Here is a 17,582-nt window from a genome sequence, read left to right as displayed (position 1 = left end):
GATCTATATTTCTGTTTTTGTACCAGTACCCTACTGTCTTGATTAGAGTACCTTTTAGTATAGTCTGAAAACAGGGAGCCTGATTCCTCCAGCTCCATTTTTCTTCCTCAAGATTGCTTTGCCTATTCGGGGTCTTTCGTGTTTCTATACAAATTGTAAAACTTTTTGTTCTAGTTCTGTGAAAAATGCCATTAGTAATTTTATAGGGATTGCATTGAATCTGTCGGTTGCTTTGGGTAGTATAGTCATTTCCACAATGTTGATTCTTCCAGTCCAAGAACATGGTATACCTTTCCACCTGTTTGTATTGTCTTTGATTTCTTTCATCAGTGTCTTATAATTTTCTGCATACACATCTTCTGTCTCCTTAGGTAGGTTTATTCCTAGGTATTTTATTCTTTTTGCTGCAATAGTAAATGGGAGTGTTTCTTTGATTTCTCTTTCTGATATTTTTGTTGTTAGTGTATAGGAATGCAAGAGATTTCTTTTTTTTTTTTTTGTGGAGAAAGAATTTTTTTTTGACAGTTTAAGGCCCCTCTTTAATTACATCTCTGTTCATTTCACCAGATAAAAGAGTTTTTCAACCCCTCTCAGTAATAACCCAATGTTCAAGAAACATAAATACTAGGAAATTATTCCACATTTGCTCATTAATTCATGTGTTTTCATTCAACTAATGCAGCAAGAGTCTAGTGTGTGCAAATATCATGGGAACAACTTACTTGTCCTCTACTCACCATTCTGTATCGTAGGCCCCAATTTTCCTACTTTGTATTCAGTTAAATGGCAAACAGCCAACTGCCATCCTTAGGATAATAACCATATTGCTTTACACCATTAATATATAGTCTTCCTCCTTCTCATCTCTAGTATCACGAACCTCAGTCTCTATAGTCTTCGGAATGCAAGAGATTTCTGTGCATTAATTTTGTATCCTGTTACTTTACCAAATTCATTGATTAGCTCTAGTAGTTACCTGGTAGCATCTTTAGGATTTTCTATGTATAGTATCATGTCAGCTGGAAAGAGTGACAGTTTTACTTCTTCTTTTCCAATTTGTATTCCTTTTATTTCTTTTTCTTCTCTGATTGCTCTAAAACTTCCAAAACTATGTTGAATAATAGTGGTGAGAGTGGGCAACCTTGTCTTGTTCCTGATCTAGAGGAAATGCTTTAAGTTTTTCACCATTGAGAATGATGTTGGCTGTGGGTTTGTCATATATGGCCTTTATTATGTTGAGGTAGGTTCCCTCTATGCCTACTTTCTGGAGAGTTTTATCATAAATGGGTGTTGAATTTTGTCAAAAGCTTTTTCTGCACCTAATGATATTATCCTATGGTTTTTATTCTTCAGTTTTTTAATACAGTGTAGCACATTGATCGATTTGCATATACTGAAGAATCCTTCCATTCATGGGATAAACCCCACTTGATCATGGTGTATGATCCTTTTAATGTGCTGCGGGATTCTGTTTGCCATTATTTTGTTGAAGATTTTTGCATCTATGTTCATCAATGATATTGGCCTGTAGTTTTTTTTGTGACATCTTTGTCTGGTTTTGGTATCAGGGTGATGGTAGCCTCATAGAATGAGTTTGGGAGTGTTCCTCCCCCTGCTATATTTTGGAAGAGTTTAAGAAAGACAGATGTTAGCTCTCCTCAAAATGTTTGATAGAATTCACCTGTGAAACCATCTGGTCCTGGGCTTTTGTTTATTGGAAGATTTTTAATCACAGTTTCAATTTTAGTGCTTGTGATTGGTCTGTTCATGGTTTCTATTTCTTCCTGGATCAGTCTTGGAAGGTTATACTTTTCTAAGAATTTGTCCATTTCCTCCAGGTTGCCCATTTTATTGGCATATAGTTGATTGTAGTAGTCTCTCATGATCCTTTGTATTTCTGCAGTGTCACTATTACTTCTCCTTTTTCATTTCTAATTCTGTTGATTTGAGTCTTCTCCCTTTTTTCTCCTGATGAGTCTGGCTAATGGTTTATCAATTTTGTTTACCTTCTCAAAGAACCAGCTTTTAGTTTCATTGATCTTTGCTACTGTTTCCTTCATTTCTTTTTCATTTATTTCTGATCTGATCTGTATGATTTCTCTCCTTCTGCTAAATTTGGGGTTTTTTTGTTCTTCGTTCTCTAACTGCTTTAGGTTAAGTTATTTGAGATTTTTCTTGTTTTTTGAGGTAGGATTGTATTGCTGTAAACTTCCCTCTTAGAACTGCTTTTGCTGCATCCCATAGGTTTTGAGTCGTCGTGTTTTCATTGTCATTTGTTTCTAGGTATTTTTTAATTTCCTCTTTGACTTCTTCAGTGATCTCTTGGTTGTCTAGTAGCTTATTGTCTAGCCTCCATGTGTTTGTATTTTTTACAGTTTTTTTCCTGTAATTGATATCTAGTCTCACAGCATTGTGGTTGGAAAAGATGCTTGATATTTCAATATTCTTAAATTTACCAAGGCTTGATTTGTGACCAAAGATGTGATCTATCCTGGAGAATGTTCTGTGTCTACTTGAGAAGAAAGCATATTATATTGGTTTTGGATGGAATGTCCTATAAATATCAAATTAAGTCCATCTGGTCTAATGTGTCATTTAGAGCTTGCATTTCCTTACTTATTTTCTGTTTGGATGATGAGTCCATGGGTGTAAGTGGGGTGTTAAAGTCACCTACTATTATTGTGTTACTGTTGATTTCCCCTTTTATGGCTGTTAGCATTTGCCTTATGCATTGAGGTGCTCCTATGCTGGGTGCATAGATATTTACAATTGTTATATCTTCTTGGATTGATCCCTTGATCATTGTCCTTCCTGGTCTCTTGTAGTAGTCTTTATTTTAAAGTCTATTTTTTCTAATATGAGTATTATTATTCCAGCTCTCTTTTGACTTCCACTTGCACGGAATATCTTTTTCCATAACTTCACTTTCAGTCTTTATGTGTCCCTAGGTGTGAAGTGGGTCTCTTGTAGACAGCATATATATGGATCTTGTTTTTGTATCCATTCAGCCAGTCTGTGTCTTTTGTTTGGGGCATTTAATCCATTTACATTTAAGGTAATTATTGATATGTATGTTCCTATTTCCATTTTCTTAATTGTTTTGGGTTTGTTTGTGTTAAGACTTTTCCTTCTCTTGTATTTCCTGCCTAGAGAAGTTCCTTTAGCATTTGTTGTAAAGCTGGTTTGGTGATGCTGAATTCTTTTAACTTTTCCTTGTCTGTAAAGGTTTTAACTTATCTGTTCAATCTGAATGAGATCCTTGCTGGGTAATCTTAGCTGTAGGTTTTTCCCTTTCATTACTATAAATACATCTTGCCACTCCCTTCTGGTCTGTAGAGTTTCTGCTGAAAGATCAGCTGTTAACCTTATGGGGATTCCCGTGTATGTTATTTGCTGCTTTTCCCTTGATGCTTTTAATATTTTTTCTTTGGGTTTCCTCTTTGTTAGTTTGATTAATACGTGTCTTGACATGTTTCTCCTTTGGTTTATCCTGTATGGGACTCTCTGTGCTTCCTGGACTTGACTGACTACTTCTTTTCCTATGTTGGGGAAGTTTGCAACTCTAATCTCTTCAAATATTTTCTCAGACTCTTTCTTTTTTTTTCTACTGGGACACCTATAATTCGAATGTTGGTGTGCTTAATGTTGTCCCAGATGTCTCTGAGACTGTCCTCCATTTTCATTCTTTTTTCTTAATCTGCTCTGTGGCAGTTATCTCCACCATTCTATCTTCCAGCTCACTTATCTGTTCTTCTGCCTCATTTATTTTGCTATTGATTCCTTCTACAGTATTTTTAATTTCAGTTATTGTGTTGTTCATTACTGTTTGTTTGCTCTTTAGTTCTTCTAGGTCCTTGTTAAATGTTTCTTGTATTTTCTCTATTCTATTTTCTAGATTGTGGATCATCTTTACTATCATTACTCTGAATCCTTTTTCAGGTAGTTTGCCTATTTCCTCTTTATTTATTTGGTCTTGTGGGCTTTTACCTTGCTTCTTTACCTGTAAGATATTTCTCTGTGTTCTCATTTTACCTAATTTACAGTGTTTGAGGTCTCCTTTCCCTAGGCTGCAGGATCATAGTTCCTCTTGCTTCTGTTCTCTGCCCCCAGTGGTTAAGGTTGGTCCAGTGTCTTGTGTAGGCTTCCTGATAGGAGGGACTGATGCCTGCGCTCTGGTGGGTGGAGCTGAGTCTTTTTTCCACTGATGAGCAAGGCCAGGTCAGGTGGTGTGTTTTGGGGTGTCTGTGAGCTTAGTATGAGTTTAGGTAGTCTGTGTGCTGATGGGTGGGTTTGTGTTCCTGTCTTGTTTGTTGTTTGCTGTGAGCAGCTGGGAGCTGCTGGCAGTTGGGTGGAGATGGGTCTTGGATTCAGATGGAGGCTTCCGTGACATCTCTCAGTGATTAATCTTCCTTGGAGCTGGGAATTCTGTAGTGTTCCAGCACCCTGGACTCAGTGCTCCCACTCCAGAGCCTCTGGCCCAACTTCTGGTTGAGGGACCAAGACCCCACAAGTCGCTCATCCCGGCAATAAAGGGGATTAAAAAAAAAAAAACTAACAAAACCCCAGACAAATGCTATAAATTAAAATCAAACAATCAGAAACAGAAACAAGGAAGCACACACACACACAAAAGAAAGAAAAATAGAACCAAATAAATCAAATAGCAAGAGAACAACCAGACAAACAAAAGAACCCAAGAATGAAATGAAACAATTAAGAAGAAAGGTGACAAAAACCAAGAAACAAAACCAAAGCAGAGTGCCAACTGAAGAATGAAGCAAAGAAACAGAACAAACTGACAAAAATGATATAAAAAAAGAAAAAGAAAAAGAGAAAGGGGAAAGATGACAGAACAACAGAAAAGCAATGTAGAAACAAATATAAAAAAAATAGAAAGTATATTTTAGAAAAAAAAGACAAACAAAACCCTGGAGAAATGGTAAAAACAAAATCAAACAAAAAGAGAAACAAGGAACACAAACACACATAAAAGAAACAAAAACAGAACAACCAGACAAACAGAAGAACTCAAAAATGAAATCAAACAATTAGGATTAAAACTAACAAAAACACATAACCTAAAAACAAAACCAAAGCAGTGTGACCACTAAAGAATAAAGCAAGGAAACAGAACTTATAAAAATGATTAAAAAAATAACAATAAAATAAAAAAGGGAAAAAACGCAGACAACAGAAAAGCAAAGTAGAAACAGAAATACATACATTAAAAAAAGGAAAATTTATTAAAGAAAAAGGAAAAAAATTAGGGGAAAGAACACAGAAAAGTAAAAACAGAAATGTATAAAAAAAATAGAAAGTAAAAATATATTATAAAACATGGAGATCCCAAAAGAGTAAAAAACAAACAAAAAAACCCTAAAACCAAAAAAAAAACAAACAAAAAAGCTAGAACCAAGAACAGAATGAATCAAAACATAATGAAATTAATAGCAATAATTATGTGTCCCTGGCATCTCTGCTGTAAGTGTCCTTGCATATGCCGTGAGCTAGAGCCCACCTCCGCCTCCCCAAGAGGCTCTCCTCTGCCTCTGGGCTGGTCTCTAGACCTTCTGTGGGCCCTGTGGGCACCACTCAGACTCTGATCTGGCCCAATTCCTGCATGTGCTGCCCCCAACGTCCACAGCTGCCAGAGCTAGACCATTTTCATTTGTGGGAACACTCATTGTCTACTCAGATATTCCTTAGATGCAGGATCTACCTAGCTGATTGCAGGGATTTAGTCTGCAGCTTGTACAGCTGATGGAAGGATTTTTGATCTTCCTTAGTCACCCCGTCCCGGGGGTTCAGCTCTGGTTTCATTCCCACCTCTGCGCGTGGTCCACCCACAGGAGTCTGGTCCTGAGGCTGCCTTGGAGCTCTAGGGTCTGCCCCCGTGAGGACCAGGTGCAGAGGTGGTAAGATTGCTTGGATCATGGGAGCCCTTACAGCCCCCAATGCACAGGGAAGCTGCCAGCCACAGGCACAAGAGATATGGTCGTAGTGAGGGCCTTTTCTGGCACCTGGCATAAGGCACATGAGGGCCAGCACTGGCCAGGGTTTTTCTGGCACCCGGCAGCAGGTGTGCAAGGGCCAGCCCTGAGAGGGTTTTTTTGCCCTGCAGCCAGCACGTGAGGGCCAGCCCTCATGGGGCTTTGTTTATTGCTCGGCAGCCAGCACACAGAGCCAGCCTTGAGTGGGCTTCTTTTACTGTCGTCAGCAGGCACTGGCATGTAGGGAGAGAGAGGTTACAATGGTGGCTCCTCCCCCCTCTTGTGACTCAGCAATAGCGCCCTGCTTCCATGGCAGTCCAGTCTTCCTCCACAGGCATTCCCTGCTGCAGATTTCCTCCCTCCTGTCCCCTCAGTCCATCTCCCCACAGCCCACAGCAGTTCTCACTCTGGGCCTGTTCTCCAATCCCCATGCACCAGCTCTCAGCCCCCTTGCACACCTGTGAATACACATCCCAGTCCGGGGCACATAGGGCTGAGGTATGGACCATCTGTGTACTTCTCACTCTGTCCCGTCTGCCACAGATTGGCCACTTCACCTTCTTCTGACAGCCTCAAATGCTGCCCTTCTGTCTCAATCGATTTCCCCGTTGGAGAGGGTGTTTCCCCGAATTCGGGCATCTCTCCTCTGCTTCAGCTCCCCCGACCCAGAGTGCAGGTCCTGTCCTACTTCCTCTCCTTCTCTTTCTCCCTTCTTTTTTCTGTCCTACGCAGTTATGCAGGGATCTTTAATAGTCCTTTCCAGTGTCCAAGGTCTTCTGCTAGTTTTCAGCCAGTGTTCTGTGAGAACTGTTGCATCTACAGATGTATTCCTGATGCATCTGTAGAGAGAGATGAACTCCATGTCCACTTACTCCTCTGCCATCTTGAATCTCTCTTCTTGTAGCATCCTTATCTGGCTTTGATATCGGGGTAGTGCTGTCCCTGTAAAATGAATTTGGAAGCGTTCACTCCTCTTCAACTTTTTCACAGAAGAAATTGAGAAGAATTGGTATTAATTCTTCTCTATATGTATATGTATGGTAGAATTCACCGGGGAAGCCATCAGGTTGTGGGCTTATTTTTGTTGGAAAGTTTTTGATTGTTGATTCAAGTCTCCTTACTCCTTTCGTCTGTTCAGATTTTCTGTTCCACCATGGTTCAGTCTTGTTAGGTTGCATGTTTGCTAGGAAGTTATCTGTTTCTTCTAGGTTATCCAATATGTTGGCAAATAATTGTTCATAGTAGGCTCTTATAATCTTTTGTCTTTCTATGGTGTTAGCTGTAATATCTCCACTTTCATTTAGAATTTTGAGTCCTTTATTTCCCCATCGTTAGTCTAGCTAAACATTTGTCTCTCTTCTTTAAAAGCCAACTCTTTTTGTTGCTTTTTTCCTATTGTCTTTCTAGTTTCTATTTCTTTTATTTCTGCTCTAATATTTACTATCTCCTTCCCTCTGCTAACTATAGGCTTAGATTGACCTTTTTTTTCTAACTCCTTGAGGTTTAAAATTAGGTTGTTTGAGCTGTTCTTTTCTTCTAATGTAGGCACTTAGTGATATAAATTTCTCTTAGAACTGGTTTAAAACATTTTTTTTTTTTTACATCCCATAAGTTTCGCATGTTGTATCTTCCTTTTCATTGTCTCAAGATAATTTCTGATTTCCCTTCTGATTTCTTCTTTGATCCAATGGTTTTTCAGGAGCATACTGTTAAATTTCCACATATTTGTGATTTTTTTCATTTTCTTTTTGTTATTGATTTCTAGTTTCACACAACTGTGGTTAGAAAAGATTCCTGACATGACCTCAGTCTTCTTAAATTTGATAAGATTTGCTTTCTGGCCCAATATGATTTATCATGGAGAATGTCCCATGTATGCTTGAGGAGAATGTATATTCTGGCGCTGTTGGATGGAATATTCTGTATATGTCTTAGGTTCATTTGGACCATAGTGTTATTCAGGCCTTCTGTTTCCTTACTAATTTTCTGTCTGGATGATCTATCCAATATTTATAGTGGGGTATTGAGGTCCCTAATTATTACTGTATTTCCATCTATTTCTCCATTCAGTTCTATTAATATTTGCCTTAAATACTTAGGTGCTTCAATGTTGGGTGCACATATATTTACAATTGTTATATTCTCTTGATGAATTGACCCCTGGACCATATAGTGACCTCTGTCTCTTGTGACCAATTCTGACTGAAAGTCTATTTTATCTGATGTAAGTATAGCCACTCTTACTCTCTTTTGGTTTCCATTTGCATGGAATATCTTTTTTTATCCATTCACTTCCAGCCTGTATGTGTCATTAAAGCTAAAGTGAGTCTCTTGTAGGCAGCATATTGTTGGATTCTTTTTCTTTTTTTTTTTTTATCCTTCATCCCCTCTGTGTCTTTTGGTTGGAGAATTTAGTCCTTTAGCATTTAAAATAATTATTAATAGGTAATTACTGTCATTTTGTTAATTGTTTTCTGAGTATTTTTTTAAGTCTCCTATCCTTTGTTCCTCTCTTGCTGTCTTACTTTAATTTTTTTTTAAAACTGATATGCTTTAACTCCTTTCTCTTTATCTTTTTTGTATCTATCATAGGTTTTATTCTTTGTGGTTACCATGAGGTTTACATTAAACATCTTATAAATATAACAGTTTATTTTAAGCTGATTACAAACCTTCACTTGTGATGCTGTGCAATGATGCATCTGATACTGTTAGTGTTTTCAGTAGAAATGATGCATTATCATCTCGGAGTCTAGTCAGTTAAAATCCCAGGGAACTTCTATTCATTCATTTATCAGCTACTGAAAGGATGCCTTTACTATACTTGGTACTGGGAACATGGAGGCCAATAAGACATATGGTTCCTGTCCTCAAGGAGTTCAAAGTTTAACGGGGACATAATAATTATATAAACAATTTACAAAATTACAATTGTGCTAAGAGCACCAAAGAGAAGTACCACAGGTTGGGAGCATATACCATGAGCGATTCTGAAGTGAAAGGAAGAAGCGCTTTGAGGAAGAGATATAAGCAAAGACTTAAGATTAAGAGTTAAGAATTGAGAGAAAGAACAACAGCACATGCAAAATTGAAAAGGAGCTGGATGACAAGGCAATGAGAGATCAGTCTGGTTCAAGTACATTGAGGAAGGTAAAAGGGGACCTGGAAGTAAGTGAGTGAGATCTTGCAAGAACTTGGAGAACAGTTTAAGGAGTTAGGACTTAAAGTGTAATGAGAGGCCACTAAATGGTTTGAAGCAGGGGAGTAATGAGAAGGGATTTACAGTTTAAAAAGCAAATACTTACTACGTGTGGAAAACAGATTCAAGTAAAGAATGGTTGTAGGAGACCAATTGGGAGGGAGGCAATGACTGTAGTCCAGGCAGGGGATGACGCAGCACAGGCTAGGCTGGAGGTGGTGGTAATACAGAGAGATTCAAGATCTATTTAGGGCTTGATGACAGACTTTATGTGGGGAATAAGGAAGAGGAAAGTGTTAATGCTAAAGTTTTTTTGCATGAAAAATGGAGGAGATGATAATGCCATTTTACTGAGAAAGCAAATTCTTATATAAAAAGTATTGTCAGACTGGGCTTCCCCATCCTGAACTTGGGTAATTAATGTTTTCAACTTACTGCAAGACCTTTATATTCATCCTTGTTGATTTTTTCATTTCTTTGGCTCATACTTCCAGTCGGTTCGGATATTTCAAAATCTTTAGTCTATCATCCAATGTCTCCTATAAATCCTCCCAGCTTTTTATCATCTACAAATTTGGTAAGTCATACTTTGTAATCATTTACTAAGTTGTTGTTAAGCATGTAAAAAGAGGACAGAATTAAGTACTCAGCCCTTCAGTGCATCCTTAATAATCTCTCTTCAGGGTGGCACTGGTTCATTAAGCAATACAACTGAGGAGTGTAACCAGCACCAGCAATAACACTGAACACTGAGGATGTGCCTAGCACTTAATGTCCATTATTTAATTTATTCTTCATGAAATTAATTTTTTCCATCCTCAAATACTCATTGAGCTCTCGTTATGTGTCAGGAACTAAGATAGGGACTATCATCATCCCCATTTTAGAGATAAGGAAACTCAGGCTCAGAGGTGAAGTAACTGGTCCTAAGTAACATAGTTAGTAAAGGACAGAGTTATAATATGAACCCCAGCTTGGAGACCCTCCAAACATATGCTGCTAAAAATTGAGTTTTTATTTTGTATACTTAAATTTTATATTTTTTTAATTCATAAGTCCAGCTCTAAGGTGTGAGCGTGTGCGCTCATTAGGAATTTTTCCAGACCAGTTTCTCTGTTACTTATATCAAAGAACTTCTCAGTATTATCTCTAATACATATTATAATTTCTACATATTCTTCATGGCATCATGTTTTTAGTTAAACTGAGGGCTTTTTCCCACATCTACCCTCACAAAGTTCAGTTTCTTGATCAGATAAACAATTCTTCTCTCTTTATCTCTTCTTTCATGGTCAGCATTATAAATGATCCTGTTCAAATTCTAATATCTTTATTAGGTTAAAAACCAATTGTTTGTAGACGTCTAAGAAACGAAGATTTTTTTTATATAGGTGGGATTTGCTGTTTACATTTTAAGAAAAATTGCTGTATTTCAAAAATATTTTTTATAAAATGGGATAACTGAATTTCACAATATTCCCTTTACACACAAATAATAATAACAAAAAGTTGTGAGATTGGTAAGTTAAGAAAATAAATGCAAATAAGGTAAACAAGATTCTGAACAAACAGGACTCCTCCTGTCTCCAATTCCAAAGAAATATTCCCAGAAGAAGAATGTACTGGTTTAAAAAAAAAAAAAAGAAAGTACAGAATTAACCCAGAACACACTTGGTTTTTACCAGTAAGTCAATTTCATTTCAGAAGTGTGACACTCTATGTCCAGGAGGTATATAAAAAAATTCTGTCAATATCAAAACTCAATAAAAAATTTTCAGTTTAGATAAAGAATAGTTGTTTTATAAGGCTCATCGGTGCAAGACATTATACAGCCAAGAAAATGTTACCAAAAATCTAACTGGCTATGATGACTGTCATTTTAAAATTCAGGTACACGACAGAGGGGTTTTACCAAGTAAAGTCTCAGCACTCAGCTTCTAACACATTATAGGTTTTTCAAAGGCTGTATTTATTTAGTTTTAACAACAACAAAAGAGCTACATCTACTTAGTTTCTCACTTACACGCAAAATATACTTCTTCAAACATCAAAATAAATGTTTCCTAAGCACTAACATACCTAAGAAAATTCACTCACCTCTAAGTTTCTGGAGGTCCTCCTTCAAATCAGGCCCTGCAAGCATGAAGATACTTTCTGACACAGGATTCTTATCAGTAAGACTTTCATTGCTGGTATTCACAATAGCTGTACAGTTCAGTAATGCCACATCTCCTTTCCTAAGGAAAATAAATAAATAAGAGCAAGTGTGGGGAAGAGGAGGCAGATAAGAAAGCTAGTTTCTAATCATTTCAAAACATTCTATCTTCACTCCCTTCACAACATTGGTTTTACCAGTTCACAAGCTTAAGCAATAGTAAAAAGTTGTTCCTGATTCAGAAAGGCTAATATGGCATCGCAGATAGATATTGAACGCAATTGCTGTAACCCTGAAACCCACAAAACCATCATGTCATTCCTTTGCTTCTTACATAAGAGATGTGTGTGAGATGGGGAGTGACAGCTAATGGGAACAGGACTTTGGGGTGATGAAAATGTTCTAAAATTGACTCTGGTGATGGCTGCACAATTTTGTGAATATACTAAAAACCACTGACTTGTACAATGTAAACTAGTGCATTTGTATGGTATATGAATTACATCTCTAAAGCTTTTTTTAAAAACAGAAATGTACTACTACTGCTACATGCAACAACACAGACGAACTTTCAAATAACTGTGTTGAATGAAAGAGGCCAGACTGAAAAAAGAGTACACGATTCCATTTATGTAACGCTCTAGAAAATGCATACTAATCTATAGTGACAGAAAGATGAATGATTGCTTGGGGATGTTGAGGCAGGGAGGGGCAAGAGAGAGGGATTACCAAGGGACACAAAAAAACTTCCGGGGTGATAAATATATTCACTATCTTGATTCTGGTGATGGGTTCATGGGTGTATACATGTCAAAATTTACCAAACTGTACACTTTAAATATATGCAGTTTATTGTAAGTTAATTAAGTCTCAATAAAGCTGTAAATGTGTATGCAAAGTAATATTTCAATAATACAAGAGTTCACAAAAAAGAGTTCAGAAAAAAACATGAAAAAAAGAAATTAGAAGGAATTATGAGAAAGTATTATTACATCATGATATGATTTAACCAAGGAATTACCAGAGAACCACTTTTCCATTGATATCCTTATTGTAAAGAAAAGGTGATCTAATAGTCTCTTCCTGATATGTTTCAGCTGCAGTATCAGAAGTAGTTAATTGTTCTTCACAAGAATTGCCCCAGCTTGGTAGTGTATCCACATCCACAAACTGGGAAGGTGCACCCAAGGGATCCATGGAATGGGAACTTCAGCTTGTCTTTTCCCAAATTCCTCAGCAATTCAATATTCACTGTAGACTTTAGCTTAAGAGAAAAGAAAGAATCATTTTAATAGAGAAGCACAGGTATTACTTTACTTCTATTAGAGTAAAAAACAAAACTCTGCTGTGAAATGCTCCAATAGTACATTGTGTGATTATAGTCACTTAAACAGTCTATTAAAAAATCAAAACGTACAATGAATTACTACGGCTTTTTTAAACAGGAAGAAAGAGGGATTATTTAAACACAAATTATTTTCAAAGAATTACAGTCACTTAAATAATCACACAGCCCATCAATTCTACTTTCCAGAAACACAGGACTATTCATTCAACATTCATTGAGTGTCTGCTATTGGCGGGGTAGGGGGAGTGTCAGGTGCTGCAAGAGATACAAAGATAATATGAACAACTTAAAAAGTTCAGTCTAATACGGAAGATGAGAAGCAGGGAGGTTACTGCAATCAGGTAATAAGAGATAAAGGTCTGAACTATGTAGAGAAACAGATGGAGAGGAAGGCATAGATCTGTGAGGCAACAAAGGAAAAATTAACAGGATTTGAAAATTTATAGAATATAGTATATGAGACACCGATGTGGTATAAGTTTGGTTGTACAGAAATGTAGAAATTAGAAGAGAAGGGTGATAGGAAGACACGTAGTGTTAAGTCACAGAAACTCATGGGAAATTTAACATGATACTTCATTTGGCAGTAAGTCAGATAGCTATTTCAGTAAAATGGTAGATTCGTTCATTCAATAAATCTTTATAAGCAGCTATTATGTGTCAGGTATTGTTCTAGTTACTGGGGACACACAGTGAATAAGACAGAGCAAGTCCCTACCCTTAGAGAACTGATGCTTCCTTGAAAGCAGATGAAAAACGATAAACAAACAAGCAAGCAGGTATCTAATAGAACGACTGGAGGCAGTGAGTATTATAAGAAAAAGGTTCTATCTGAGCAGAGAGCTAAACAAAGTGAGAGAGCAAGCCATGTGAAGCTCTGGAGGGTGCGTCAGGCAGAGGGAATGGCAAGTACAAAGGCCAAAAGGGCAGGGAGGAGCTTGGTCTATTCCAGAAGAGCATAGAGGCTGGTTTGGCTACAGTACAGTGAGCTAGGTAATGAGTAGCAGGTGATGAGGTTGGTGAGCCAAGGAAAGGCCAGATGATCTAGTTTGTAAGCCATGATAAGAAGTTTAGATCTTAATGTAAATGAGGGTAAGCTATTAGAGGGTCCCTATAAGGATAATGACTTAATATAAATATTTGAAAAGATTACTCTAGCTACAGTGAAACTGAGTGGGGGCAAGAGTAAACGCAGAGACCAGTAGAAAACGACTGGAGTAATCTAGGTGATGGTGATGAAGGTGGTGAGGAATGGTTAGAATTGGAATGAATTTTGAAGGTAGGGTCAACAAGACTTTCTAAATGCACCTGAGGGGGTGAGGGAAAAGAACAGAATCAAAGGTTACTCCTAGATTTCCTGCTTGAGCAATTAAATAGACGGTAATGCTACTTATAGAGAAGGAAAAGACTGGAGTAGGTTGCAGGTGGAGTAATAATCAAGGTATTTTTTTCCTTATGTTTTCCTTTTGTTAGTTTGAGATGCCCATTATATGCCCAAGTATGTATATCAAACATGCAATTGGCTGGCTACATGAGGCTAGAGCCCAGAGGAGAGGTCAGGCTAAAGATATAAATTTGGAAGTCTCAGCCTATGGATGGTATTTAAGACCACCAAGAGAGAAAATGCAAATGGAGAACAGATCCAAGGACTCAGTCCTAAGGCCAAATTTAGAGGCTGGAAAGAGGAAAAGTTTAAAAAAGAGATAGAAAAGCATTGATAAGAATGGAAGATCTGGAAAGTGTGGTACCCTAAAAGCCAAGTGAAGAAAGTAACTTTAGACAGAATGCTCAAGAGGGATCATCTAGGGTTAAATGCTACTTAAAGGTTGAGTAAGGACTAAGAACTAATTAGTCGGTTTGGTAAATTGGAGATAGCTGGTAACACTGAACATACATAAGAGCAAAGAGATGATTAGGGAATGACAGCTGGTATGTGAACTTCCTGAGAAGCTTTTCTGTACGATCCTTATGTTTGTTAAGAGTCAAGGAGAAAAAGCATGCCCTTCTATATCTAATATCTTGCTGTTTCTTGCTGAGAGACATGGGATACTAATTGGAATGAACGATGGATTTGACACAATATTCTAATTCCTGCACCAACACTGTGTGGTAGGAAATGTGCTCATTTATATAACAATTTCAGAAAGGCCTTGTAGATCATATCAGGATAAAATTGTATCGGAGAATTATTCTTATTTGTTACTAAGTACTCCTTTGATATTATTTTGAAATATATAAACTAATTTTATCTAGAAGTTGGTGTTTAGTCCATCCAATTGGCCTTTGAAACTAGAGGCAACCACAAGTCCTGTTGATCAGTTCACAAGTATTCAGCCTGGAACTGGACAAGCTGAACAGAGTACAAGTGAAGGCTACATTCACTGTCTATGGCTGAACTGCCTTGAGCTCAACGGAACGACACCCTGCAGAAATTCATAATTTCAAAAAATTATCCACAGGTTTTTGGTGACAACTCATGCTGAAATTTCTTAACCATGATATTAAAAAGTCCATTAAAAACAAACTTAGTTTTCATTTTGCAAACTTGAATGTCAAATTACAGGGCTAAATCACTTCTTTAAAATAACTTTTCTTTCCAATTCTAAGTAATACTCACTTACAGAACATTTGAAAGATACCAAAAAGTAGTTCCTACCTTTTTCTGTGATAGGTAAAATCATAAGGTACGTACAATTTTGAATCCGGTTTCTTTAGTATTTTAAGGTAAATATTTCCATATGCAATTACACTTTGAGGCAGAAGCAGAATGGTAAAAGCTTGGGCTCCGTTATCAGAAGGCCTTAGTTTGGGTTGAGGACCTACCACCTAACAGTCATATTATCCTTGACTCTAAACCAGAGTTTTCTTATTTTTAAAATAGGAGTAATGTACTACTATGGTTATTGTGAGAATTAAATGATATAATCTGTATTAAAATTGCACAGCAGGGACTTCCCTGGTGATCCAGTGGTTAAGACTCTGCCTTCCAATGCAGGGGGTGCAGGTTTGATCCCTGGTTGGGGAGTTAAGATCCCACATGCCTCTCAGCCAAAAAACCAAAAAAACCCCATAAAACAGAAGCAATATTGTAACAAATTCAATAAAGACTTTAAAAAAATGGTCCATATCAAAAGAATCTTTAAAAAAAAACTGCATAGCAGAGCACCTGGCATCAAGCAAGGCACAATAAAAGTTATAACTTTCTCAGAGCCAATGTGAAAGTCACCTGCACCACTGTTGAGATAAAGAGATGTTTTCATGTGTGGCAAAGACCAAGACACTCACTGTCAAAGACTCTCTAACGAGCATCAGATAAACCAAAAACAAATTGGTGAATTAAGATACACTCTTACTTATCTCAATGTCTGCTCTTGTAATGACTTGTTAATCCCTAACACCTAGATCAAGCCTACATCTGTTTTCTCTGATCTGCTCCTGCGCCAGTAGGGAAAAAAAAAAATCAGAAGTTATTCTCTCTGCTGTCAAAACAAATACATGGTTTCCTATGTTAGCTTGGCCCTCCATCAACACTAACTGAAAACTGTTTTGAGTAATTCTTGGATGACTCTATGCTATTCCACACAGCATCTGTGATAGACAGCCTCCAAGATGTCCTTCAATGATACCTGCCTCCTGATATTAATGCCATTGTGTAGATGCCTCCCATAATGAATAAGGCTGGCCAGTGTACCCAACTGGATATTGCAGAAATGACAGTGTGTGACTTCCACGGATGGATCATAAAAGATATTGTGGCTTCTGCCATGCTCTCTTGGACTGCTTGTTCTGGGGAAGTGAGCTCTCGTGACATGGGGACACTCATGAAGCTCATGGAAAAGCCCCTGTGGGGAGAGACTGAGAGTTCCTGCCAACAACCAGCATGAACTGACAGACATGGGAATGAATCACCTTGGATCCTCCAGCCCCAGCTGACATCTTGACCACAACCTCATGAGAAACCCTGAGCCAGAACCACAAGACTAAGCAACTTTTGAATTCCTGACCCATAAAAACTGTGAGGTAATAAATGCTTATTTCCCTATTATGTCCCAGGCATTCATTCATTCAAGCACTGTTAAGTGCTGAGTCTCTGTCTAATGGAAGAGATAGCTCCACAAAAATCACACAAAGATATGATCGTAGAAATACATACATAGTTAAAATCTGTGATAAGTGTCCTACAACAAAGAAGTGGGGGAGCTATTTAAATTGAAGAGGCAGAGAATGTCTCTTCCAGATAGTGAGGGTTGAGACCAAAAGTAGAAGAGTTTTACAGGCTGCGGAAAGGTACATCTGGGCGCCTTAAGGCAGGAAAGAGCCTAAGACACTAAAGGAACAAAAGAAGGCCAACTGTGGAAGTTACAGTGAACCACAGGGCATTAGATATGTTACAAATATGCTTTCTAATCCTTACAATAATCCTGCAAAGTAGGTATCAGAACACTTATTTTACAGTGAGGGCACCAAGACCCAGAGGTTCAATTATCAGCTCAAGGTAACAGAACTAGTAAGTGGTACCTTGAGATCCAAATCAAAGACCAGCTGGCACTAAAACCCATGCCATTTCCATTACATCATATCACATTGCCTTCCTTCTTTTCCTGATGCTCTGAGAAAAGAGAAGTCATTGTTGAAATTATCTTAACTTCTCTCCAACTCAAACTGTCTCTATCTTCACTCACTCTTTCCAACTTCCAAGTGATTTTTGGGTATATTCCACACTTTTAAGCCTGCCAAATCACCTTCATTTAAGCATTTTACTGCACCTGACTAGCTTTCCTCTAAGAGAATGTAATAACATCAAGTATCCCTTCACTACACCTGATCTCTCCTTCCCCTGAGTCTCTTACTCTCAAATTTTTTCCCTACCCCATTTCTTCAGAATACCAA

General features: G+C 37.7%; 1 protein-coding gene across 1 annotated transcript in view; it reads right to left on the bottom strand.

Annotated features, from left to right (window-relative positions):
* The window catches only part of GDAP2 (ganglioside induced differentiation associated protein 2), a 70,855-nt gene that overhangs the window by 49,389 nt on the left and 3,884 nt on the right, over window positions 1–17,582 (bottom strand). Inside the window, exons 2-3 of the mRNA XM_082662193.1 lie at window positions 12,366–12,608; window positions 11,287–11,426 (exon numbers count right to left, since the gene is read on the bottom strand). Coding sequence (XP_082518319.1) covers window positions 11,287–11,426; window positions 12,366–12,541 — 316 coding nt within the window. The 5' untranslated portion in view covers window positions 12,542–12,608. The remainder of the gene's footprint in view (window positions 1–11,286; window positions 11,427–12,365; window positions 12,609–17,582) is intronic.

This window comes from Grampus griseus (assembly GCF_964374135.1).
Source record: "Grampus griseus genome assembly, chromosome: 1".
Classification (NCBI taxonomy): domain Eukaryota; kingdom Metazoa; phylum Chordata; class Mammalia; order Artiodactyla; family Delphinidae; genus Grampus; species Grampus griseus.
The sequence above is the reverse complement of the archived record's forward strand: the minus strand, read 5'-3'. Positions and strand labels throughout refer to the sequence as shown.